At 41.3% G+C, this 26,885-nt stretch overlaps 2 protein-coding genes across 9 annotated transcripts in view; both read right to left on the bottom strand.

The window, feature by feature from the left end:
- DDC (dopa decarboxylase) overlaps positions 1-14,166 on the bottom strand; it is a 78,146-nt gene extending 63,980 nt beyond the window's left edge. The window contains exon 1 of the mRNA XM_058421376.1: positions 14,044-14,166. The gene's annotated coding sequence lies outside the window, so the exon portion shown is untranslated. The remainder of the gene's footprint in view (positions 1-14,043) is intronic.
- A 5,901-nt stretch (positions 14,167-20,067) lies between these two features.
- Positions 20,068-26,885, bottom strand: part of GRB10 (growth factor receptor bound protein 10) — a 145,929-nt gene continuing 139,111 nt past the window's right edge. For all 8 annotated transcript variants that reach the window (XM_058419373.1, XM_040088120.2, XM_040088205.2 and 5 more), the window contains 3 exons: positions 26,763-26,850; positions 24,057-24,150; positions 20,068-23,259 (listed from right to left, as the gene is read on the bottom strand). In XM_058419373.1, the coding sequence (XP_058275356.1) occupies positions 23,113-23,259; positions 24,057-24,150; positions 26,763-26,850 (329 nt within the window). In that variant the 3' untranslated portion in view covers positions 20,068-23,112. The remainder of the gene's footprint in view (positions 23,260-24,056; positions 24,151-26,762; positions 26,851-26,885) is intronic.

Genomic DNA, 26,885 nt, shown 5'->3' with positions numbered 1-26,885 from the left:
TTATGTTTATGTAGTTGTGCTTGTAATGAAAAACAAAATGTGGTAAATAGGACATAAGATAGCTGCAGATTTCCTGCTTTAAGGACCCATTGAACACAGGAAACTCTAAGTTCTACCAAGGAATCATTTGTCACGAATGCATTGAAAAGGTAGAAAGGTCAGGACGAGGAAGACTCATCTTACTTCCTCATTTTGGGTGACCCCTCCCCAAAATAGACCCCCGACTCATTTTAAGAAACAAAGTACACATGCTAAATAGCCTTTTTGCCAATTAGCATACGAAGCGAGGAATGGGAGGTGACAGGGGTATGAATATGCATTTGTATTTTGGGTATTCAACACTTTTGTAAATAAAAGGCTTTGTAATTACCTGTGAATTTCGCAGTGCGAATTAGGGAAATATCCCGCTGTGCTGCCCGGCCGTAATAAACATACACTTTCTAACTTTAAACTGTTAGAGAGTTTTTGTCCGTCACAGTTGGGTATCGATACTAGATCCGTACCCATATTTCTTTAATAAGTCAGTTTGGCGAGCCAGGCAGGAGACTGCTCTCTCTGGCCGTGGGGCCAGCGGGGTCCAGGACCCCTCTGGGCGCCCACCCGGAATTTTCTGGGAAGAGGGCTCCTGCGGTCCCACTGACCACCCGGGGAAAGACCAGAACCTGCTGGAACTACGGACAAAAGGTATGTTTATACTTGAAAATAGGTACCTTGGTATAGGCGGTTGGTAAGACACTGAGAGACGTCTCGTGCACAACATACGCCTCTTGGGTTTGTTTGTAAAAGTTGTGACAGCTCTGCGGAGCTTGGTATCAGTGGTTTGGTAGTCCGTGTCCCGTAGTGGGGATAGCGGCAACCTGTCTTTGTTGTGTCATCTTGCAGTTTAAAGGTGCCTTGGTAGTCCGTGTCCCGTAGTGGGGACAGCGGTAACGGGTTTTTTGTTATGTCATCTTGCAGTTTAAAGATGACTTGGTAGTCCGTGTCCCGTGCGGGGGCAGCGGCGGCAGTAAAATAACCGGTGTTGTTGTCGTGTATTAGGAGCAGCGGTGGCTCCGGTTACAGTTTGTGGTTCAAAGGTACCTTGACAATCCGTAATCCGTGTGGCGAGCCCGTTCTGGGACGCGAAGGGTCCCGTTGTGGGTCCCGGAAAATCCCGATTGCGGCCCCGAGTGCACGGAGTGTGCGTGGTGTGAACGGATCCGTGTTCTGTGGTCTCGTGGTTTTGTGTGTTTGTGTCTTCAGGTGTGGAAGAATTATTGGTGCACTGTATGTATCGTGGTCTGTGGGAGTTTGTGTAAGCGTTTTGATTTGTGTGATTTTGGAGTGTGTTAGTAACCTGTGTAAGTGTTTTTAGGGGTTTTGCAAGCTTGAAGTTGTAAAAGCCTTTCGAATTCCCCGCCTGATCAGTGGAGGGATACCTCTGTTTGCAGGATGGAAGGATTTAAAGTGTTTGTGTTGTATCCAGATTGTGTGCTGGAGGGGAATTAGACTGTGTGTGAGCTTGAACAGCGTGTGCTTTTGGCAACAAGATTTTGCTGACGGTTTGTTAGGTGGGAAAAAAAAAAAAAAAAAAAAAAAAAAAAAAGTATTTGTGTAAGTTTAAATTGTTTATCTTTTGAGCTAAAAGGAGCAAGCGGCGTAAGGAGGTTTGAAACCTGAGCCAGCCCCAGGAATTGGGAGGGGGTGATTTGTTTCTCTGGTAACCGCGGGGGAATCCAGGCTCTGCAGCCTCGGGCCGTGTCTCTAAACTCCCTGTAAAACCCTAAGAAGTTCTTTTGGCCAGTGAGTGTTTTAGTTAAAGGGAAAAAAGTTTTTGCTTGTTTGTGAGGCTTGCAGTTGCTAGAGTGTGTGGCAATATTTTAAAGTCCTGGTGGTGTAGTCCTTAACCACAGAGTGGAGAGGCAGCATGGGATCAGGGTTACCCCCCACCTCCTTCTCACGGAGGGATTTGTGGGTGGTGTCCCGGCCGAAATCCGTAGGATTTTTCGGCGGGACCTTGTTGAAACTTCTGGTGGAGTGTGTTTGGGGTCGTGAGGGACCCCTGGCTATTTTCTTTGCGAGCCTAAATCGGTTGGTGTTTGGAGTCGGGTCTCTCTAAGAAAAGGCTTTGATTGTGTGCAGAAAGCAGAGAGCCCAGAACCTATGCCCAGAGCTAGCAGAAATAGCCGAGAAATTTTTGGTGTTGAGAAGCGCAGTTGAAGTAGTCCACTTTGTGTTTTGTAACATCTTGGACCAAAAGGGATTCTAAACATGGGGGCAAATGAGAGCAAAGAGATTCCCAGAGGAAGCCCTTTAGGGTGTATCTTAACACACTGGAAGGAACTGGTGGGCTGTGGTGGTACCGAAACTAAGAGGGAGCTTGCTAAGCTTTGTACACAATGGTGGCCATTATATAAACTTGATGAAGGTGTGAAGTGGCCAATAAACGGTACACTGGACTATGAGACATTATTACAATTGATGCTTTTCCTTCGGCGTGAACAAAAGTGGCAAGAAGTAGCTTATGCTGATATGTTTTTCACTCTCAGGAATCATCCCGAGTGGCAAAGGGATTGTGGAATGAGGTCACCATCTGATCCTTTAGTATTAGCCCTTGAAAAGGATAATAAAGCTACTAAAGGGAAGCCCAAACACTGTTGTAGTACCTGCTCGATAAATCAGAGGTGCACCCATCCTGACAAAGTATACCAAGCAGAGGCTTTGGAACAAGAGACAGAAGACAAACTTAAGCCAGCCCCTAGGAGGCAGGAAAGGAGGAGGGTGGTGAGGGACGCAAATTCAGAACCATCATTGACTCCACCCCCCCCCCACTTCATCTTTAGCTTCATCTTCCTTTGGGAGGACAGCAATTGAGGTAGGGGTTTCTCCGCCCACTCCTAAACCCCGGGATCCACCACTGCCTAGCAGTGACAGTGAGTGGGATGAACCTGAACCCCTCTCACCACGTCCTAAGGTTCCCTCACGAGGACCTATAGCATCAAGGACCCGAAAACAAACCAGAGTTGTCGTACAAGCACCTCTAAGACAAGCAATAACCTCTGATGGGGAAACAAAACTGATTAAAGTTCCCTTTTCCTCAATTGATTTAGAAATTTGGGAAAGGATTGCTAAGGGCTATCGAAGTGATCCTATAGGGGTTGCTAAGAAAATGAAGTTTATGATTAAGCAGCATTCACCTGATTGGGCAGATCTGCAACTGCTACTTGATGCCTTAACAGAAATGGAGAAGCAATTAGTTTTGAAAGTAACTGGGGATCTGGCTGAGGATGATTGTAGAACAACACAGGAGGATGTTAAAGATGTATTTCCCCTTCAAGACCCAGGCTGGGATCCTAATGATGATGAGGGGTTAGGACGGTTAAAGAGATACCAAGAACTGATAGTAAAAGGGCTAGAAAGAGCAATCCCCAAAACCATAAACTGGTCAGCCTTATATGCTATCAAGCAGGGCCCCTCTCAAACACCTTCTGAATTTCTAGATCACCTGCAAGACGCAATGCGCCGACACACCACCCTGGATCCTGGCTCTGATGAAGGAACGCAGCAATTAATAAATTTATTTTTAGGACAATCCACAGGAGATATCAGGCGGAAACTCCAGAAGATCCGGGGCCCAAACAGCTGGAATTTAGAAACTTTATTAGATGAGGCCTGGAGAGTTTTTAGTAACCAGGAAGAAGGGTATAAACAAGGGATGAAGAAACTAGCAGCAGTAGTAAAAGAAGGAGAAAAAGGAAAACATGGGCAAGGTCCACCAAAACAAGGACCACCCTGACTAGGAAAAGATCAGTGTGCATTTTGTAAGAAATTTGGTCACTGGAAAAACCAGTGCCCAGAATTAAGAAAGGGTAATGAACATAGAAAAGGTGATCAGAAAAGGGAAAAAGTAGTTGCTCATGTAAAAGAGGACTGAAGGGAACCGGAGGGCCTTACCCTAGGGGACCCTCTGGTTATAGTTAAACTGGGGATTATGTATATGTTAACTCTTTTGCAGAAAAAACCTTAGAACCACAGTGGGAAGGACCATTCCAGGTGCTCCTCACTACCGTCACTGCAATCAAGATCAAAGAACAGAAGGCCTGGATCCATCACTCCCGAGGGAAGTAAGCCCCAGAAGGAATTTGGAAGGCCACACCAGGCGATAACGAACTGAAGCTGAAGCTCACTCGGAACAATGAATAAATGGACTAAGAGTTATTTTGGACATTATGTGGAAAGTTGTAACTATTGTAGTAATTACCTTATCCATAACAGGAGTCAATGCAATACCACAAAGATATAATGTGACTGGAATATACCAGTGCCAAGGAAGAGCCTATGATCCTTACTCTCGTAAGGCTTTAAACAAGATACTAAAAGTCACAAATGCAAGCTTGTGGGAGGGAAGAAGTGTTTGGGGATGTAAGTATGCATTTGTACAGGATGGGTTCCACGAGGCTTACCATCCACCCATGAAACTCATCAGGGTTAGTCCTGAATGCTGTGCTAAATGCTTGAGTAAATGTCTAGAGTTTAGGCTCAAAATAGAAGGGTGTGCGATAAGAGGGTATGACATTGACTTTAACATCACTCAGGTATGTACTGAGTACCATAAGAACCAGACCAAAATTACTCCACCAGTGCCAAGAAAGGCTGTGACTATACACCATCAAAGGTGTTTTTAAAAGGCTTGAGGAACATTTGTTTCATCATTGGTGGGATGTGCTTTTTGAGTAGTCACCAACAGCAACCGGAATACTGAACACCTTAATCCACCCTATAGTTGTGTTGCTTATTTTGGTCAGCATAAGTTTAGTGTTTGCCATTGTAATACTTGTTTGGAATTGGAGGATGCTACGACGAGTGGCAGCTTTAACCTCACTGTCAAAGGCATATGGCTTAGTCTTGAGAGACACTAGCTGTACAGCTTGCACAGATGAGGAAGACTTTGTACACTGAGTAAAAGAATTTACTCATTTCAAAGAAGAAGTGGGGAATGAGACGTTATTTTTGAGGAAGTTGCTGAACTAGCTGAAATAGATAGGTAATCTTTGTTCGCAGTTAACAGAAGCCGGATCTTAGATAAGTTACCCGGGATCTTGTAACTAATTTCTTGTCAGGTTTATGTTTATGTAGTTGTGCTTGTAATGAAAAACAAAACGTGGTAAATAGGACATAAGATAGCTGCAGATTTCCTGCTTAAAGGACCCATTGAACACAGGAAACTCTAAGTTCTACCAAGGAATCATTTGTCACGAATGCATTGAAAAGGTAGAAAGGTCAGGATGAGGAAGACTCATCTTACTTCCTCATTTTGGGTGACCCCTCCCTAAAATAGACCCCCGACTCATTTTAAGAAACAAAGTACGCATGCTTAATAGCCTTTTTGCCAATTAGCATACGAAGCGAGGAATGGGAGGTGACAGGGGTATGAATATGCATTTGTATTTTGGGTATTCAACACTTTTGTAAATAAAAGGCTTTGTAATTACCTGTGAATTTTGCAGTTCGAATTAGGGAAATATCCCGCTGTGCTGCCCGGCCGTAATAAACATACACTTTCTAACTTTAAACTGTTAGAGAGTTTTTGTCCATCACAGCTGGGTATCGATACTAGATCAATACCCATATTTCTTTAATAAGTCACTAGCAGACCCAGAGCTTGTTTGTAAAGACAAATCTCATTCCTCTCAATGGGTATGATGTCCAAATTACAGCAGGGGACACAATTTCCTGTACTCACAGTGCAGTTACACTCCACCATCTAGCACTAGCTGTTTCATATTTCTCTTTATGTTTGTCCTGTTAAACATCTACTGAATAAGCCATTCCTGTTTGGTTGAAAAGATAACCTTTCTGTTGTTTTTCAGATAAATGAATGGTGCTTCTATATCTATGTTTGTTCTGTTTTCCTTCCAGTTTCCTTTAACAGGTACTTTTCTTGGGCAAAAGAATGTTTTAGCCTGCTTTGGATAATAAATTTTGATTCATCATCTTAGCAATTTCAAAACATCACTACTTATCAGAGGCTTCTGTTGCTAAAGTAACTACCAGTTTTCTGTAGGAACTGTATTTTTTCAAAAAGGTCCCAATCCTCTCCTGAAAACAAGTACTTTAAGTTAGTATTTTAACATGCAGTTGTGCTGAGCAGCAGAAACCACAAAAAGATGACAGATCAGAACCGGGTAGCAAGGTCAGCTGGACTAGATGTGATAAACTTTGTATTGTAATTTTGTTGTAATAACATGGTGCAGTGACATTCAAAACTTCAGAATAGCAAACACTTTTCTCCACACAACTTTTTTTGTAATTTGTGTACCAAACATATGTACAATAAAAATAAATACTTGATAGCAATTTGCAGCAAATAGCCTCTATAGCCTTGTTCTTGTGATGGAACTTGATCCTCAAAACAAGCAAGATAAATTAAAGATGTGTCAACATGCCTTTCCTAGTAAAACAACATAAAGAAGCCTACAGGTCCACCAAAGAACCTGCGTAACCTCAAAATCAATAAAACATTCAAATTAGGGATGATTTTCTAAAAAAAATGGTAACCAAAAAGTGTTTCTTTAAAAGCTACTATCAAGAGTAGGATAAATAAAAACAGGTGAGAAAGAAGGCACAAAACCACAGTACTTATTGATCTGTGATAACATTTTTTATTTTGTCATATTAATAACGCTGGCTTCCCTATACCACTTTAATATCTTACTCCTTCTGTCAACTATGAAATTTTGACCTAATTTATGTGCTTTAAAAATGACTATTCATAAAGAGGTATTACATCAAAAATACATTTCATCAAAACTGTTGCTCCAAAAGGGCACAATGTATTTTTAAGAAATATGTATTCAAAAGCGTAACAATCTGCTCTTGAAAAGTTAAAAAAAACATTGTCCAAAAGAACCTTCAGAATAAAGCAAAAGCTGTAGAAAAGAAGACTGGCATCTTTTGTCTTATTTTCTTTTTAACCTTGAAAGAAAACATGTAAGAAAGCCACAGTAGTAGCAAATGAGTAGTTCACCACTCAATCTTAAAGTCATTTAAGGACTAGTATGCAATTAAGTAATTACTGGGCTGAACAGAACAGCAGTCAACATGGTAACAAATTACTGCGATGGTAAAAAAAAATACTTTTTTTTTTTAGGAAAAGGAAAATTAAACAGACAAAAAATATGTTTGCATCTCAAATTTTTGGAAAGAGCTAGAATGGAAATCACCCAAAGGCACGAACATACTCATTAGGATGTACAATAGAAATATGTATCAATAACCTTGAAAAGGAGGAGGCAGAGGTAGGCGTAAGAACAACCCAGGGCATGAATTCACACAACAGTTGTGTGCCGTGGGCAGATATTCTTGAGATCAGCCTTATAACTAGCTGAGCTGCTGATGCAGCTACAGAGAATCCTCACACTTACAATCATAATAATGCATTCTGTTTTTTGTGCTTTATCTTTCATTAGCACAAAACACATTTGCAAGGCTCTGGGTTTTACTTTTTGAATTTAAGCTTTTCATTGTAAGAAATGTCATTTTCAGCAGCCTAGCACAAAAATAGGCTCCCATCCTGTCAGGTGTGGCAGGCCTCAGGAAGTGGTCCTGCAACACCTGCTCAGGAATCAACACCTTTGTACCTGGTCCCCAGGCACCCAAGGAGAACGGCACAACACGGGCCCATTTAAGAGCTGGCAGGGTAGGCAATCGAGGAGACAAGTCGTCGTCTCCCTGAGCAGTGCCAAGAAAAAAATCCTGGCATGTGCAAGGCAACAGAAAACAGGAGAGGGAGCGTGTGTGAGGCACCTGTCATGTTAGCAACCAGCAAATGAAGGACTTCTGAGAGTCTGAAAAGATCTTGTAAGAGAAGCTTAACATATTTAAGCATGCACTTCTATACCCACCTGAGTAAAGGCTGTATGTCAATAGCCTCAACAAACAAGGAACATATGGCTAAATAATTACATAAATTCTAGTATGATGATAAAAAGGAGGATTCTAGGGACAGTTGCCAACATTAAATATAAATTTCCTCGGAAGAAAAAGAATATTGAAGAAACAGAAGAATATGCCAAAAGAAAGAAATAAGATTAAAAGGCTAAAAAAACATTTTAAAAGGAAAATTACAGCACTATGTGTAACGTGCATCCAGTCAGAGGTTGCTCATTTTTCCTGCTGGCTCAGGCCATGGCCCTGCTGCTGGCTGGTGACTGCCTGGGGATGCCTGTACTGGCGCTCTAGCTGGGGTGCAAAATGCTTTTTGTTTGAGTGTGCACATTCCTCAAAGCTAGGGTTATCCTGTTATTGTTTACAAAGCTTCACAAATGCTTTCTATTGCTTAACAGGTTAGTTTGAATTAATCAGTTGAATCGGTTAATTAACATGAATGAATACCAAAAAATGTATTTAGTCTCAGGACTTCTGAGCAATTATAGCTCTGTATCTACATGTGTTATGAAGCTTGACTTTCTACTCCAGTTTATCACTGGTCCTTAATAATAATAGTGTTAAGCAGTCATGAAGAGGTTTTCAAGTCCTCACAATGAAGTATTTCATCTGATTCTACACTGTGGTATTATTTTGGAACATTACTGCAGAAACTTATTGATATGAAGGAATTTTCTTCATAGATTAAGATCATCACTAAGTTGTTTTTAATTATTAAACTTTTACTATTTAATATGAAGACATCTGTAACACCTTCCTAGTTTCCACTTTTCATGAGAAATGTTTCAAAAAGATACTCTCTAGCCATAATTTCTTTCCTTCCAAAAATCAATTCTTTTGTTTCCACTTGCAAAGCAAAATCCATAAAGCTAGCTGGTCTTTTATACTTGGACAGAAAATACGATCATCTTGTGGAACATCTTCATTATGTGTCAATAATCATGGCCAACACACAACAAAAGCACAGAATGGGTCAGATTGAAGGGACCACGGCAGTCATCTGGTCCAACCTCCCTGCTCAAACAGGGTCATCGCAGAGCAAATGGCACCAGATTGTGTCCAGATGGTTTGTGAGTATCTCCAGTGAGAGACACTCTACAACTTCTCTGGGCAAGTCGTTCCAGTGCTCAGTCACCTGCACAAGAAAGTTCTTCATACTCAGGTGGAACTTCCTGTGCATCAGCTTCTGCCTGTTGCCCCTTGTCCTGTTGCCAGGTGCCACTGAGAAGAACCCGGATCCATCCTCTTGACATCCTCCTTTCAGATATTCATACACATTAATGAGGTTCCCTCCCACTTGTCTCCTCTGAAGACTCAACCGGCCCAGCCCCCTCAGCCTGTCCTCGTAAAAGAGATACACACAATATTCCTCATTCTCTCCCACAAATTCTCTTAGCTATTTGTCTTTTATTAGAATATGCAGGCTTACTCATCATCTCCCATCCCAGACCTCTCACTATCCATCATTACAGCGAGTATTCTTTCTGGTCCACTCTTTCCATGTCCCATCTTAACCACAGCTGGAGGTCTGAGTCCTCTACTTCAGCTGCCTAAAACATACGAAAGCCGCAATACCTGGAGGCCTTTATATTTGTGAGATACAAAAACTTGCAGTGAAAGGGTATCATTCCACCATCCCATTATCCCTCTCCCCCCTCTTCTTTTTTCCTATTAAAGATGCAGCCATAGGAACTGGGGAGAAGAGCTAGGAATGTCACATCCTGAATAGTCAGTACAGAATTGCAGGAAGCTCAGTACAAATAATCTGAAGTAACATAGGATACAGAGAAGGTTAAGAAGTCTTAAGCGTCAAACTTAGTCTAACCAATGTTGGATGAAAACCTCTGTTTAATAAGTAGCACGATCAAGAATAGCAAGAAGTTTGGATCCACTAAGAACAAGCTGGAGAGTTACAGGAAAAATATTCTAGTGACTTTTGATCAATTGTTGGAGTATTTCTTGAACATTCAATATTCTCTCAGAATTTCACTTTCAAAAAGACTTCAGTGCCCTCCTGGAGCATAAGAGATGATTTCTCTTCAAAGGCACTTATGCTGTCCTCTGGGGAAGATTCAAATGAGTGGGTCTGGTTAGCTTTGAAAATAGAACAACATGAGAGAAACCAAGGAAAAAATAAGTGAATGAAAGAGTACAGGGAGAAGACAAAGAACTTCTTTCTGTTTTTCAAATTCTAAAAGCCCAAGAGGGACAATTCTGGTAAATTAAAGATAGCACATTAAAAACAGACAGAAGGTAACACTTTTTCACATCATGTGTGGTTAAAACTGTAAAAAATATGAATACCACAGGAAGAACTACAGTCAAGAACTCAGCAAGATTCTGATGGGTTCGCAGATGTATAAGGATATCAAACATATCAAGAGCAATTTAAAACTACTGGAAGGCACATGTATTTCCTCAGGGAAAACTGTCCAAGCATTTTAAAACTGCACAAAGACATGTGCTAATCAGACTGAGAGACAAAGAAAAAGGTCTCTGCAAGATAATGCACTCACAGGATGCCGTTAAAGAAATGACACCTCCTCGGAAATCCTTTGCATTCATTCTCTCCCCCTCTCTTAAAAGAAGCAGCACAGAAAGGGGACAATATCTGCCACACTGAAAGGCCATTTCCTTTAGGGTATTGTCCGAGATGAAAAGGTGTCTGCCAGCCAATCTCCCAGCATGCTGGCATTTCAGCAGTCTTCAGCTTGTCCCATGTGTCTGGAAATGTATATTTGCCTTGAAATTCACAGAGCTGGTTCTACGATTAGCTGGATCCTTTCTACTTCTCTAAGCTCAGATTGTTTTTAAAAGCAGAAAGCACCATATGTAGTATATCTGTAATTTCCCATCTCGCTTTTTTGCATGACTAAGTAGTCACAGTAATGATGCTTCTCTCTTATGTCACATTAGCTATACCTGCACTGTCATGTGTCAGAAAAAAGAAAATCTAAAACCGGTGAGGTTTAGTCATTTAAATGAAAATTTGTCAACAGCATAACTGAGTGCAAATGAGGCCAAAACACAGGGAGGTGTTATAAGCAACTTAAGAAGCAGCATTACTCTGACCCTGAATTTGTAGGCTTCCTAAACAATACAGTCCAGTGCATTTTTTTCCTAGCTTCTCTTTTTCCACCAGTTTTAGTCTGCTACCTATATCCTGTCTACCAAGAAGGAAGTGATTATTACCTTCCTTTTTGCAAAGTGAACTCTAAATTACATGCCAGTATTGCTGACACCAGTACTTGACGTTGCCCTAGCAATCAGACAGTAGATGGTACTCGGTATAGTTAAAAAAAAAAAAAAAAAAAAAAAAAAAAAAAAAAAAATCTGAAGCATAAGGAATGTCACAAACCCAAGTTTGGCACGACTGGCTTCAAACTCTGAAATGCTAATAATAACCCTGACTTAAGGTTATACATATTCCAGCTTCTACTGGAAGGCACAGTTGCTGTTACTATGGCTTCAACTGCCTCCGGTGTTAAGATCAGATGAGTCCCATGTCCTCCCTCCTTATAATCCTTTCAGTGACTGAAACCTTTCCACCTTATCTTTGCTCAAAACACTTCAAAACATTCCTAACCTCTCTCCTTCATATCTAGTCTTGTAAAGACAGGCTGTACCTAACAGATGGGGAGATACATCCTCTACAGAGGCTGTTTTGATAGGTGACACAGTACTGGAGTCACATCTTTGCCTTCAGGTCATCCCATGTTCCTACACTGAGACTCACAGAACAGCACTTCAGTGAGGGAGAATAAATGAAAAAAAATCATGTGCTGCCATTAATCTTTGCATCACTCTTAGGGACAGAATCTCTCTGTCTGCCTCTGAAGCTGTAAAAAAATAAATTCAGGAATAAGGTAATATGTCTGATATAATACAGGAATAATAACATTAAACTACATTTGACTCCATGTAGACCACCCAATTCCTCTGAAAACATACAACCAGGAAAGATAAAACTAATTTCTATTTACACCTTCACAAAGCTTAGCAAACTTGTCCAAAACAAAATGTTCCTTTCAAAACAAGCAGAGAGTGAGGGGGGAAAGGGGGAATGATACAGTATTATTTCATAGTAAACTGTAAGAATAACCTTTTAAGCATACAAAGCTCTTGCCAGCTCTCTGACAAAGAGCCTGACACTAAAATCCCAATTTATTTTCCAAGAAATGACTATTTATCATAGTATTTCTTCTCCTGCTTATTCATTTGGTTTTGAATAGATAGCGATACAATCACACAGGATCAAGAAAGGGGAAAAACGTACAACAAAACAGTTATTTCATTCCAAAATTTTCTACAGAAAAGATATCACTTCTAGGAGAAAAAAAAAGTAAATCATAAACTGGTTTAATGGGGAGACACTCATCAGAGGAACACTGGAAGATTGTGGACATGCAGAGGCAACAGATGGTTGAGATGAGTAACAGGATTGGGATTACAATACGCTGGAAGTAAACTGAGTTTGTTGTATATGTTGAACTTTTTTTTTCCTCTCTTAGCAAATGAAATACTGTTGGCCATGTATTTTTCTGATTACAAAGTATATTATGTGTGATTGAAAAAAATATGCTTTTTGTGCCCCAGAAGAATGAGGTGAACAGCTCTGCACAGAATCACAGAATGAACTAGGTTGGAAAAGACCTTGGAGATCATCAAGTCCAACCTACGACCTAACACCTCCTCATCAACTAAACCACGGTGCTGAGTGCCACATCCAGACTTTTTTTTTTAACTCATGGTGACTCCACCACCTCACTGGGAAGAGGATTCCAGTGCCCAAACACTCTCCTAGTGAAGAATTTTTTTCCTGATGTCTAACCTAAACTTCCCCTGGCACAGCTAAAGACTGTGGCCTCTCGCTCTGTCAGCGGTTGCCCGGAAGAAGAGGCTGACCCCCAGCGGGCTGCAAACTCCTTTCAGAGAGTGGTGGAGAGTGATAAGGTCTCCCCTGAGCCTCCTCTTCTCCAGGCTAAACAACCCCAGCTCCCTTAGCCATTCTTCAAAGGATTTGTGTTCCAGGCCCTTCACCAGCCTTGTTGCCCTCCTCTGAACACATTTGAGCACCCTCCTAAATTGAGCGTCTCAGAACTGGACGCAGCATAATGGAAAGAACAGAGTAAGAAACATATGCTAAAGCAACACAGAAATTTTCCATCGATGTGCATCAACTGACCAGTCAAAGAATCTCTCTTACGATTTTAAACAACCTTAGGCAATTTTAGCAAGAAATTCCAGTTTCCTCACTTTGCATTGCCTGTGGGGGATGCACATTTTGAACACCAGAATTCCAGGATGCTCTTCCTTGAGGCATCACTCACCCAAGGAAACCCTTCCAGCATGTATCACAGGTATACTGCAAATCTGGTTTTCATTGAACTTTCATTAGAGTATCTTCTTTTTCCCTTTTATTTACCATTACAAACCCGTAACTTTATGTAATGTAAATAATGATTGTAATTTTATTTCTCCTTTCCTTTTCCAACTTCAGCATCTTCTTACTCTTTGAATGCAAGCAATGCTGTAATAATTTTTGCTGTTTCACATTTAGCCCCACATAAAATTGTAATGTCAGCATATGAAGATCACTGCAGTCCCCGAGCCATAAACAGGATCTCTAGAAGAAGATACACCTCATGTGACAGGTTTACAACGAAACTGAGCTCAAAGACTAGGAGCACAAAATTTTCAAATAAGAACTTTTCTCCTGACCAAATTTGAAAAGATTAATAAAATTACCCTGTCAGCTGGGATCCAGCTCCAAGATTGCCCAGTATATCATTTAGAGGTACTGCCATCCCTCCAGATTGCTTTCCTTAAGCAGCAGTTCCTTCAACTCCATTTGTAGCAGCAGTTAAGAAGAGGTTCTCTTAAAAATGCTGTGAATTGCAAAGCTTTGATTTCAAAATACTTCATGAACTCCTCACTCTTTCATCAAAACTGGCTTAAGCACGTCAGTTAAAATATTTACGTGTAGCTTACTATGCTGCACTTCTAAACACTGACTAGTTTAATACCTAACAAATTATGTGGATTTGTTGGATGAGATTTTTTGGTGAAAGTGCAGAGGTAAACTTCACTTTCCGACATTACCAAATTTATCCTTACCTTTATGGGGATTTCACTCCTTTTCCAGGTATCTTGTAAACAGGTGTTGGTTTTAGTTCCCTACAGTTCTCTGTAGTTCACAGCCTCCCTGTGAAGAAGAGGTCGCCAGAAGTGGCTAAGGAATTTTAATCTCAAGAAATTTCTAAGGCTTTTCCGGCAACTATCGGGGCTTCACCTGGTACTGTGCTCGCCCTGCACTCACTCCTCCGTTAACCATTAACCAGGCGTGGCCCTAGGACAGCTTCATCAGCAGCTTTCTCCACACGGGGAAACCAGAAAACCCGTGGGCTCGTTCAGCCGCAATTCGCAGCCACTGCGATAGGAGGGACGTGCGATTTCCCACTTATTCACGGAGCCTTAGGTGAAAAGCCCGACGAGACGTGCGATGGAGCGATCGAGCAGCCCCGGCACATCCCGCCTCTGCCGGGGTTACGCCGGCGATCATATCCACGCCACGGAGATGTCTGGCGAGTCATACGAGCAAGCGAGTGGGTCAGTCTGGGAGCTCCCGGGGAGCGGCTGCCTGGCGGCTCCCGCCTGCCGGTGCCTCAGGGGCACTGCCGGGAGGAGGAAACCCTCATGTCCACGAACCGGGACGTGCTGCTCCTGGCGGGGACGGGGCGGGCGCCGGTGCCCGCCGTGCGCCAGCGCTGCCGTTTGCAGCAGCCGCCCCGCCGGAGGCGCCCTGCCTGCGCTTAGAGCTGTTTTACAGCTGTTCCACAGGAGACGACGCCCAGGGTGCCTCCATAAAGCAAAGGAACCCCAGCCACGGGAAAGCCCCGCACCCTGGCGTGGGGCAGGCCCGTGCGCCGCGCCCTCTGTCGGCGCGGGGCAGGGACGGGAGCCCGCCGTGCCCGCGGCGCCTCGGCCTCGCCGGCCCGGCCTGTTCCGGCTCTGCGGCCGGGCACAGCCCGGGCTGTATGTCAGCTGGCCCGCGCTGATGGCACTTACTCCAGGATTTAGACTTGTCAGCATCGGAGACTAGAAATCAGCAAAATGGGATTCCGTTGTCACCGGCTCCTGTTTGTCAGAGGCGGTGCGCAGCCCGTCCGGGCCCCTCGCAGGGCAGCAGCTGCCCGGAGCCAGCCCGGGTGAGCCCCTCACTGGGGCAGGACAGGCCCGGCCACCCTCTGCCGCCTGCTGTTGGGAGGCAGCAGGACCCTTCAGGGCGGGGTGGAACCGGGCCGGGCACCAGCATTTGATCTTAATGCACAAAGGTGCCTCCAAGGCGGGTGTCAAGAGGATGGTGCCAGGCTCTTTTCAGTGGTGCCCAGAGACAGGATGAGGACCAATGGCCATTAAACTAAAACACAAGTTCCACCTCAACATGAAGAAGAACTTTACATTGTGGGTGGAAGAGGCTGCTGAGGGAGGTTGTGGACTTTTCCAGTTTGGAGCCGTTCAAAAGCCAACCGGACACATTCGTGCGTAACCTGATCTAGGTGACTGTGCCACGGCAGCGGGGCTGGAATGGATGGTCTCCAAAGATCCCTTCCAACCCCAAAAGTTCTGTGATTTACTCTTTCCATTCTCTCCTTGCCTGAACAACCGTTGGGTGGCTTGGGAGAGCCTCGGCAGCTCCTCATGTACCCCTCACACCCAGCCTGCCCACCCCAGCACAGTGCTCTCTCTCCAGCTGCACCATAGCTTCCAGCAAGAAAAATCACCGGGCTTGAGCAGGTGTGCACCCCTTTCTGTTCCCCAGTTGTCAATGTCGTAAGGAAAACCTGCGTTTTACCCAGGAGAACCCTTCACAACGCGTCCCTGTGCACCGCTGAACAAAGATGCCTGGAGATACCCATTTGTACTCAGCTTTTAGTATACTCACTTCGGACTTGAAAGAGAGTAGCACCTATTCTCTGTTTAAAGCTTATTTTAGAGCTCACTCCCTGTCAATTATGACCCAGTTTGGAGGCTGACTGAAGCCAGACACTACTCTCGAACAGCTTCAGAGCCCCTATGGACTCAGCTCTGCTGTGGCAGCCCCCACAGCCACAGCAAACCCTCCCAGTGGCAGACTGGAGCTGGGGAAGGCACACGAGGACAGGACAGCTCTTGCAGACTCCGGAGGCATCACTTCCTGGGGTGGGGTGGTAGGAAGCAAATTCAATACTTACATGGCTGTTTCGCTAAGGGCAGCCTTAATTCAGTCCCTAAAAAGGGACCCTGCAGTTGACTGAAGAGCCGGTTTTCTTAGTTGTTCCTCAGGTCTTAAGTGCTACCTTCAGTTGCTTCTGTATGAGCTGGTCCTCTGGTGGGCCCATTACTGGGTCAGATAAGAAGTATCTCTAGCCCTTGTCTTAGTAGTGGACATGCAGGGAAGATTTACTTACGTATGTGCTGTCAAGTAATGATTTTTCCCCCGAAGACCGCTCCTGGCACTTGGTGACATGTGACCAATGGAGTTTCAGAGAAAAAGATGGTATTTTTGTAGTTATTATCCATCAGCTGAGTTTTCTCTATCATGATGTGATAGAAGCCCTTTGTGGACCCATGTGAACTTTTGCAAAGTGCTACATTTTGTAGTGGACAATGCAAGAGATTATATTAGCAGTTTACAAAGAAATACTTCTGGTTTTCCTGAATTGTTCCTCTGCATACTTCAGGTGATTTATCAAAGAAATCTCATAATTAATGGTTTTGTTTCTGCTCAGCTGCCTATGTTTATCTATAAATCTATTACACTAGCCCACTATACTGTTTTATTATATATTTGATTGTTCCTGTGTCCCTCATGTTTGGTCTTCCATTTCTACGGCATCCTAAGTTCTCCTTTTCTGCTGTCATTGGTGTTCCTGCTCTCTTATACTTTTACGGAGAGAAGATGCAATCCCGACCCAGGTACACGCATTTCTCTGAAGCTCTCTGTTTTCTAGAGCAGGTCAAATGTTTGTTCCAACAATTGATCTGAAGTATTTTGAGTCAAACTTTGTGAGTCTTCAGTGACTTTCACCCTTGTTTAGCCAGATGTTTTCACAAACCTTACTGTCTAGCGAAAAAAAACCCAAGTAAGTGTTCTATCCACCAATCTGTAATTACCAATTTACATTCTTTCATAACTAGATGTGTTGCAGAGTTCCTTTTCAGGAAGCTCTAATCCTCACAGCTTGCCTCATTTCTGTATTTGTTTTTGATTCTGAGAGTGCTACAGCAACATGAAAGCTAGGAGTTGGTAAGAGTTACACAGCACATTATTATCATGCATAAATTCAGCAGCAAAGAGAAGTATTATGGAGGGAACTGAATAATAAGAAAGGTCTAAGTAATTAAATTATTTAAAAGTAGGATGTGCCTAGGATTCTTTGTGGAGCAATGATATTGTACACTTTCAGGACTGTGCTTAGCCATTTGCTTTAACCATCATTGTTCTTGGCAGAACCATACTCACACCTTCCCTTTCTTCGAATGGCAGTTGGACAGGCTGTTTTGGAGAACGAGCAAGTTTGTAGAGAACACCAATTCCACTGCTGTTTTTCTCCTTGGTAAGGCAAGATGCCAGTCCTAACACCTCTGGAGAATGTTTCAAAGAGCAAGTACAGTGAGAGTCTTTATGTAGAAGTGTCTTCACAAGTTTGAGGGAAGACGAGGGGAAACTGACTCTTAGGGAGTGGTGAGCCGCACGCAGGGCATCGCAGCACTGTCTTCACTGTGTTCCTAGTCACACCCAAGCCACCCCTTGGACAATACTGCCCAAGGGTAATTCTTTCCTCTCTTCCACTTCCCTCCCTCTCTTCTGAGCTCTAAGGAGTTGTACCTCTGAGCACAGCCGAGCTGAGCTTCAGGGCCCATAAACCCAGGCTGTACTTTTGCTCAGGGCCAGCAGCTGTTTGTAATTGCACCTTCCTGTTTCCCAATTGTGGCACCAGGATCTTGCAGCCAATGGATGGAAAACACCTGATTGCAGAAAAGCATAACAAACCTGGGCAACTAACAAGTGTTGTAAGGCCCTGTTCATCACAACTTAGTGTCTTGTGTGAACCTATGTTTCTTGCTAAAACATCTGCTGGTATCTGTGCAAAATGACAAGCAATTAGAGCAGAATTGTCTTTGGGCTAAGGGTTTGCAATGTGTGTTACACAAACTAATTCAAGTCCCAGATGTGACTGATCACAATATCTAATGAAAACCATGTAAGTCTTGGACATAGTTGCAGTTATGTTGGATTTTCAAATACCAATTAAATTGTGCTTCAAGTTAAGGAAGGAATACTTAAGATTTATGATGCAGAAGCAACCCAAATGAAGACAGCACAGATATTTCAGAGGAAGGTATCTTTTTTCTCCATCTGCTGACATTGTTACTGAACTTTCCAAGATGTCAGAAAAACAATGTCCGAGACACAAAACAGTCTACAGACTGGACATTGACAAACCAGACTAAAGCATTACTAAATTAGCAATAATGAAGACCAAAAGTCATCTAAAGTTCAACTTGAAGAGAAATGGCCGTTCTTATCTGGTTTTGCAGGTACAGGCTGAAGCAACAATTTAAAGTAATCCTAATTTAAGGGTTCTTTGTGTCAGGATGAAAGTCCTGCAGCCACGTGCCGTAAAACATGAGTCTGATAGGAATTTACTTATAGGCCCAAATGCATTTAAGCTGTTTTCCCTGGTGAACTTCATGCTAGAATGCTTTATGTGGGATCAGATGTCTAATTGTGTCTGTTGTTCTGCAACTAATGTAAAAGCAGCACAACCTATCAGGCAAGTAATTCAAATCTGTACCACAGACCCACTCCTGGCCCAGACTAAATTTGTACTGGCGATGTTCTGATAGCCCAAGGACCCACTGCTAACGCCAGCAGCCAGATTTCAAAGGTATCATTTTGCATCTGCCACAGAGGTGGGCAGTTTGGACAAACATGCTGACAGCACTACCTCGCCACAGGGCAGGCTTACTGAGATCTTCTTACCATGTTGTGTTTTTTTTCTTAATGCCATCTTCTCTTCTGTTCCAAATGCAATATGTGCAATAAAGCAAGCTGGGGTTTTGGTGGTTTTGGTTTTTTGTGGGGTTTTTTTTGTTTTTTTTTACAGGTTTGTGTAGAATTATTGTCTGTGACTTTTAATGATTATAGTGGGAGTCGGTTTCAATGTTAGTATGGCCTCCTCTAGCCAAGCAGGAAATAGGCATCCTCAAACCTTTTGTAAGCAAGCAGTCCCCTTTGTTAACTTACTGAAAAAAATAAGTCACTGCATACAGGATAGTGAATTCTAAGCACTTTAACATGTATACCCAGATAGAAAAAAACTTGAGGAATATCAAAATCCAAAGGAAGTATTCTGCCTCTATGTGCTGATGAATGAATTTCATCATGCTAACATATTAATTAACTCGTGCTATATATAGTGCAACACAGAAACATCACATGGAGACATAGCATGCAGAAGCCAGAGTGTAACAAAGTCTTGAAGTGGAATGCATTTGATGGCTTCCGTGGATTAACAAGGAGGAAATAGGAAAAGATTTTGTCCAAAAAAACAAAAGTGAAATATTCCCAACCTTCTGGGTTTTTTCTATCTGCCAGAAGAACCACCAATCCTTCCACCCCACTCCTCCACCCCTCCCAGATTTTTTAAGTAAAGATGTATTTTGTGCAGATGGTGCTTTTCCACCCAAAGTCTGATAGACCACTCAAATACAAGGATTTCAGGGGTAAATAATTGCTTTCTGGAAGTGCTATTGAAAAGTTTTCTGATCCAATAGCTATCAGGCCAATAAAAGTGTTTTGTGCAGGGTGCATTTTCAATGAGTTATAACTTCATGACCTGAAAGTTGATCATAGTTGTTCTGATATGATTCTAGCAGTCTTCCTAAATGAATATTGTAAATATCATAGCAGAATATCCCCAGTATTTATTCTCAATACAAACAAAAGGAGTGAAGAAGTTACTTTCTAAAAAAAATGGAGTCTATCCTAATTGGAACCTTAAAGACAGAACAGCGAGAATAAAGGTATCTTGGGGATTGTATTTTCATCTTCACACTTTTTTAAAGCTCTTTAACATGACCCACTCAATTAACCTGAATTAAGGCAAGAGATACACAGTATACTGACATATCCAAAGGACGACATTCATTCCAATATAAAATGAATAGCATTGTATTAACGTTTATTTCTAATTACAAGAAACAGAATATCAGTCCCTTATTTGTACAAAAATACCTGAAAGATTACAATTAGGTTCACAAGCCAAAAAGCTATTTACAGTATGAAGCAAAGCATATTGAATAAAGGTTTTGTCTCTTAAGTTAATACCTTTTGCATTCCCTGAAACTTTAAACTTTATTCCATTTTACAGTCACTAAATCTTGCATTGTGACAATATAATTTACGATAAGCAAGTCTTGCCACTGGAAAGGTGCATTGATTGGTCAAACTGTCAGGTATTTAGTGCAGAAAAGATAAGACAAAACATCTAAACTGAGGCACGTGTTTCTTCAAGATTAATTAACAAATAAAAAGTTTTTTTGTACTTTAACACCTATCGTAACATAACTTAACTAGTAACCTCATTACCAAAATGGTTTGGCATTTTCCTTCTCAACATATTCAAGATTGCTACATGAAGTATTTATTTAGAAAATAAAATCACAGGCAAAAAGATAAAAATTCAACAGGCTCCAAAACAACCCTGAGCATCCCCTTTACATTCATGTCATTTAAATACAAAAATAAGAGTCAAATGTCCTTCAGTCCTTGGTATTCTGAGCTGGCAGCCAGCTGAATCTGTTGGAAAACTAAGGTGGCATTGACTGTTTTCCAGCAGAAAGAAGACAAAGCAGTGATCTGCTTAAGTAAGATTGTTGCCACTTTGAAGGTGGTCACTTTCTCAAAACAGCTCACTTTAGCTGGGAAGAGTACAAAATACTAAGTCAACCATCTACATACAAAAATCATGGTTCATAGTCAAACTTTTATTCTCAATTTAAATAAGATGCAAAGTTTTTTATTTTTTTTATAAATATGAAACACTGCAAATACTATCCGCCTACTGGGAAAAATGCATGGTTGTCACTAAGCTATGTAAACAGAAAAACTTAAAACTACAGCATAAATGGTCTTATTAAACTGGTAATGTAGTCAATACAAGTATCTTTTTTCTCCTAATAGGGGCCAAATAGAAGCATGCAAAGTGAAGTCAGACTTAAGTTAGCTTAATTTCAAGGTTTTAAAATACATTGTCTAGAAAGCAGGAACACTCATTTCACTATGTACAATTAAAAAAAGCAAAACAAAACGAAACAAAAGAGGCTTCTACTAAAAACAAAATCAAGTTTCTTCATTTTTAGTATCTAGACATTAAATGGAAAAAAATACTAAATGTGTTCTGTAAACTAAAATACAGTGTTTCTATACCATTGACATAGTTTAAGCTGATATGGACGACTCAGGCAGGTTATGGTTTGTCTTAAGCTATTCTTAACACTACATGAAGACCTAAAAGTGTAGGATTGGTTTTCCTTCTTTACCCTTTCAGATGGCTAGGATTTCAAACCCAGTGGCAAATATTAAGGATTAACTAGCCTGTGTAAATAATTTACCGTTTTACAAATGCTCTGTTCTGCACTACACTCTGCAAGTTCCCAGGGTGGAATACTTCTCACTGTTGCTAATGGCACCAAGCACCGGGAAGTTACTTCAGTTCAGACAGTTGCTGAAGGAATGGTTGGTTGGAACAGCAGGATCAAGGTGGGACTTGTCTGACTTTAATACTGATTTATCATCAGAAGGAGTTATTGTGTAAACATTAAATAATTCATTTAAACATTAACAATAAAGTAGTTCTGATGACAAACCAGCACCAGAGCAAGATACGTGCTTGTCTGCCACAGGTACTGGCATGCAGTAGCACACATGACACAGGGATCACCAGTTACCTTAATGGATGATATTGCCAGCAGCTACTTCACAAGCAAATCTGTTTCTATTCCCAGCATGTTCCTTCTCACCATGTAAACATTCATGGCCCTACAAAAAGCAGAAGGGGTTCTGTTCTTATGCCCTATCCCCAGGAGAGCGTTGTGTCACTGTAGCTTTACTATATCGAAAGAGCTCTTTGAAACAGTCTGAAAATTCAAGGAGTTATAAAGCTAAAAACACTGGTTTTTAATCTTTTTTTTTTATTTTGTCATACTAAGACTACCTGCAGAAGAATCTTCTCACAAAATATGGTGGTTTCAAATACAAGTGTAGTCATTCAGTCCTACTCTATTTAGTAACAGTAAGTTTCCTCAGGAAAACAGTCAAAAGGCTGTAAAAAACAAACCACCACTCCAATAATAAAAATTTGTGCATAGAATCTAATACAGTCTCTGCATGACTGGATGCCACTAATATGCCATCAACATACTACAGCCATAATGCTACAAGTCAACAGTTTTAAGAGTACATATATTGGTGGTATGTTCTTTTAGAATTGTGTCCTCATTGCTTCTTCAAAGACATCTGCAGATCATTGAACCTCAGGTCTCCAGAGAAGTACTGAGACATACACGCACGCGCGCACACACACACACATTTCTTGATTTTCTTCTAGATCCTTTTAGGCTGAAGCATTCCATACATTTTAGGGTGCAGATTAATACCCAACTCCTGCATGAATTTTAAAAGCCACATCAGCTCCTAATATAGGCTGCATACAATATCCGAAACAAAGTAGGAGTGCAAAAAAAGTGATCAATACAAAAAGTAAACACACTAGTCTTAATTGTCAAGATTATTCCAGGGCAAGAGTTCTTTTCAAAGATTTCTCTTCACACTTGTTCCTGTTAAGTGGCCCAGCCAAGATAGTTTCCAGTTTTGTTTCAAATTTACTCATTGTTTTACAGACCCTCCCCCCATTTTTGGGATGCTGGGACACTCAGCAGCAATCACTCCTAGGTGTTAGACAAACCAGCAATCTTGGTCTGTTGGCACCTGTCGAATCCATCCCTTTCAGAGTCCCAAGGTGCATAATATTTATTTTTTTTTTACCAACTTACAAATCTGCCAATTCCCCAGTGTCAACGTTCTCTTACAATTACTCTTCTATCAAATCCAGTCTTCAGTGAGAGTCAGATTTGAGGTCATAAGGCCACTCGGATGCAGTGGTGTTTGAGTTTGCAGGGCAAGACACCTTTGTTTAGTTGATAGAATTCAACAAGCTGGATTAGATCACTGAATTTGGTGTTCCCATCATCCAGACTGAAAAATATTTGTCCATCATCTTCACACTAGGGAAACAAAACATCCTTTTCAAGTCAGGCTATACATGAAGAGATACACGTGCAGAAAAACCACTAGTGTTTGACATAAATAAATGATGGGCACTCGGTTGGCACTTGGGTGTCCAAACAACCCAGTGCCTGCAGTTGTATATGAAACCATGCACAGCGCTAGAAAAAACATACCTTAACCCAACTTATATTAACGTTTTGCTTATGAAAGTGAAAACTTGAGGGCAGAATAATTGAAACTTGTACAGACAGCACTGCCATTCATTAGGTAAAACAAAAATACTCCAAAAGGAACTGTTAGCTGTTTGTAAAATTGGCAGGCTAAACAACAGAAGAGAATTTGGAACAATAAAAAGGTCTGCATAACCTTAAACTTCATGCTTTTTTGGATCAAGATAAAAATCAAATTGTTTTCCAACATCTCAGTGTAACATTATTTGAAGCTCAATATTATTGGATAACCTCCAGAATAAAACTTTTTAAAGCTTCCCAAAGTTATTCTATGTTTGCTTAAGTGAGAATGGAGACAACAGCTGCTGTTGTCGCTGACAGTTACAGAGAAAAAGTTCTGTGCATTACACAGACTCGTGAAATGTAGTGACTTACACTAGTTTTTCACCAATATTAATAATTTTAATTAGACATTTGACAACTCTAAAGAATATCCGCTTATATACTTGCTTATGGAAACATTCTTGTTAGTAACATCAGTAAGAGATCTCTTCAGATGTTGGCAAAAGCTTCATGGTTTAAAATTTCGGGTTTTGTTATCAGCATCAAAAATAATTACTTACCGGCAAGATTTGAAAATGCTTTATTTTTTGATGATGGCATAACGTAAGTACAAATGCCTTTGGATTGCTTTGGCTGTCCCGGAGAAGAAATAATCTAGGAGAGAACATTTTTAAGAACAAATTGAATACCCCCATCTGTTTGTTCTTAAATAATCAGAACTGCTAAGTAATTTTGTGCCACTGCTGAACTCTTTGTTAGTTGCATTGAGAGGTGATTCTGTAACTGGCAATTTGCTTTCAGTTATTATACCATGGCTATGCAACATTAACGGATGAAGAAACAAGAAGTGCAAGATACATGATGGTAGTTCTTACCAAGAATGTACCTATGAGGCTTTTTTTAATGTTCCCTCTAACTCAGCTTTCCACTATTGATATGTACTCTCATGAAGAAAATGTTATCATTTAATTCTAGAGAAAATCTGAATTTCTGTGGATGGGAAATAATATATGGGAATCTGCTCCCACTCTACAATACCTTGCATCAGTTCACAGAAAGCCAGTGTCAGCAACATTTTGTGTAGGTAAAATGGCTACAATTGCACAGAAACAGCTCAATACTTTCTTAAAATTATTTACCAGTTAAGTAGCTTCTACATTATCAAGATGGGGAAAACACACACTGGTTTTTCCTCCTAGAACAGTCAAAGTATTCTTCCATCAGCATTAGTGGAAAAAACTGTACATTAGGCGTACATCATACACTATGTAACTGTCACTTTGAAGTTAACCCACAAAAAATTAAGTCCTACCCCAAATGGATTTTATTTAACATCCATACTGGGAAGAGGAGAAAAAAAGCTAGATAAGAATTATGAACTAAGAAAGCAGCTCCTCTCCATGCCACAGAAAACAAGAATATACCTTTGGCAGAAGGCTTACAGCACTAATCACTAGTGGATTTGTGAGATGACTGAGCACAGGACTGGGGGAGGCCTCTTAATTGCTGACCACTAAGCCAGGAACACACTTTTCCAAGGTGCAGTTGCAAGAACTGCTTGTAATTTTAAGAACCCAAAAGAATTCACTCCAGCTTCTCAGAACTGATTGAGAAATGGCATTTCCACAAAAATGCACCATCATAACCAGAGTCAGTTCAGTAGTCAGGGACAAGCATGTCTTGCCATTCTCAGAAACCATGCATGGTATTTGAACATTCCATCGTAATCCTAGGAAGACCAGATGTTTGCAAAATGGACAAGAGCCTTTATAAATTAGGATCCATGTGAGGGAGAAAGACCTTATCTGCCCTGTGGTTACTGCAGTTCATACAGATATCTTGCAATTATTTTTCATCTAGCTGTTTCAGTTAATGCATGGTACCGTAAGCTGGGGCACAAAGCAGAGGTCTGCACCAACTGATGCTGCAACTGTTTACTCAACCTCTGGCAAGCAACCAGCTTCCACACAAACAGTGACTACCAAGAGAAATGCATCCCCAGCGAGAACTTCCAGAGATATCCAAGACAGCAGCCATCAGTTGCTTGTATATAGTGTTAAGCCTCTTCCATGAACCATCAGGAGACTTGTTAACTTTCTACCTTCTTTTGTTCAAGAACACACAAAGCAGGAAAACATAGGCAAGAGTTTTCCACCCTGAAAATCACAACCATTAGATCTCAGAGCACATAGGTAACAGTTCTTTTGTCACTGCTGGTGGACCTTACTATGGCCAAACAAACCAATTTTCACATTTCAGAGAGTAAGCTGATTAGGCACAAATGAACACATTTATGAAGACCCCAAGAATGATGGGCCACCAGATTCCTAAGGCAACAAGACGAGCCCAGGATTTTAACCTGAGAAAACCAGAAAGTCAAAAAGTCAGCAGAGCTCCTTTGCTTTCTCAGCTTCTCTTTTCTGTTGGACCTGCTTAGCTAAAACCCCCTGTCTAGCCTTAGCCTAGACAAAACCCCCCAAAAATAAGCAAACAGTGCTTGATGAATATATATATATGCATTACTAATTTCTACTTCCCTAATGTATTTAGGTCTTCAGAAAGATTGCTTCTGAATCAGAAAATGCTGAAGAAAGGTTTGAACTTCACTGTCCCCTGCAAAGCCAACACTGATGTTTCTACCCTTAATCCTGATAGCAGTGAAGACAGTGAACCAAAGGCAACCCTGCCTTTCCCACCCTACAAATGAACAACGCTGAATGCAGTTCAAGCAACTTCCCTTCAATAACCATAACTCCATACAAATAAGGAAAACAGATGCTCAGAAGATACTTAAATCTCAACCACAGACATTTTAGAGACTGCTGGAACAGCAGTTTCTTTGCTCTAGAACAGAAAGAGTGAGCAAGCACCATTAGCTGCTCTGATTCTTGCAGAGGAGCATGGATGGCTGATTATAAATTTGTTGGCAAATGGTTAGGTACAGCTTTGCCTGAAAAATATGTCCTCAATACAGATTACAAGAATTAACTATTTTCAAATTCTAGCATCATCTAAAACTTGACTGCCTCTGTTGGAAAAAAAAGAAAGACACTTAAGTATATTCCTAAGATTTTACTTTTCAAATTAAAAGTTAGGTTCCACTCCTGTAAAAACACACACTGACTTTCTGGAATCCAAACAAGACTACTTGACAATCAGATTACTCAGAAGTGCTCATAAACCTGTAAACTGTTAAAGCAGAACTTGTGCTCTCGTCTATAAAGCTTACTGTCAGATCATAAATACTGAACAACACGAATACCTACCCATCTACAAGCCCTTGTTGCTTAATAATCCTGTGAGATTCTTCTCTAGAGATTCTGCCGTGAAACCAGTGCTGTGTCCTATGAATAACTGGGGGAGAAAGGAAAAAGAGGGAGAGGATGGTT

This window comes from Hirundo rustica, chromosome 1, assembly GCF_015227805.2.
Source record: "Hirundo rustica isolate bHirRus1 chromosome 1, bHirRus1.pri.v3, whole genome shotgun sequence".
NCBI lineage: Eukaryota > Metazoa > Chordata > Aves > Passeriformes > Hirundinidae > Hirundo > Hirundo rustica.
This window is presented reverse-complemented; position numbering and strand designations above follow the sequence as displayed.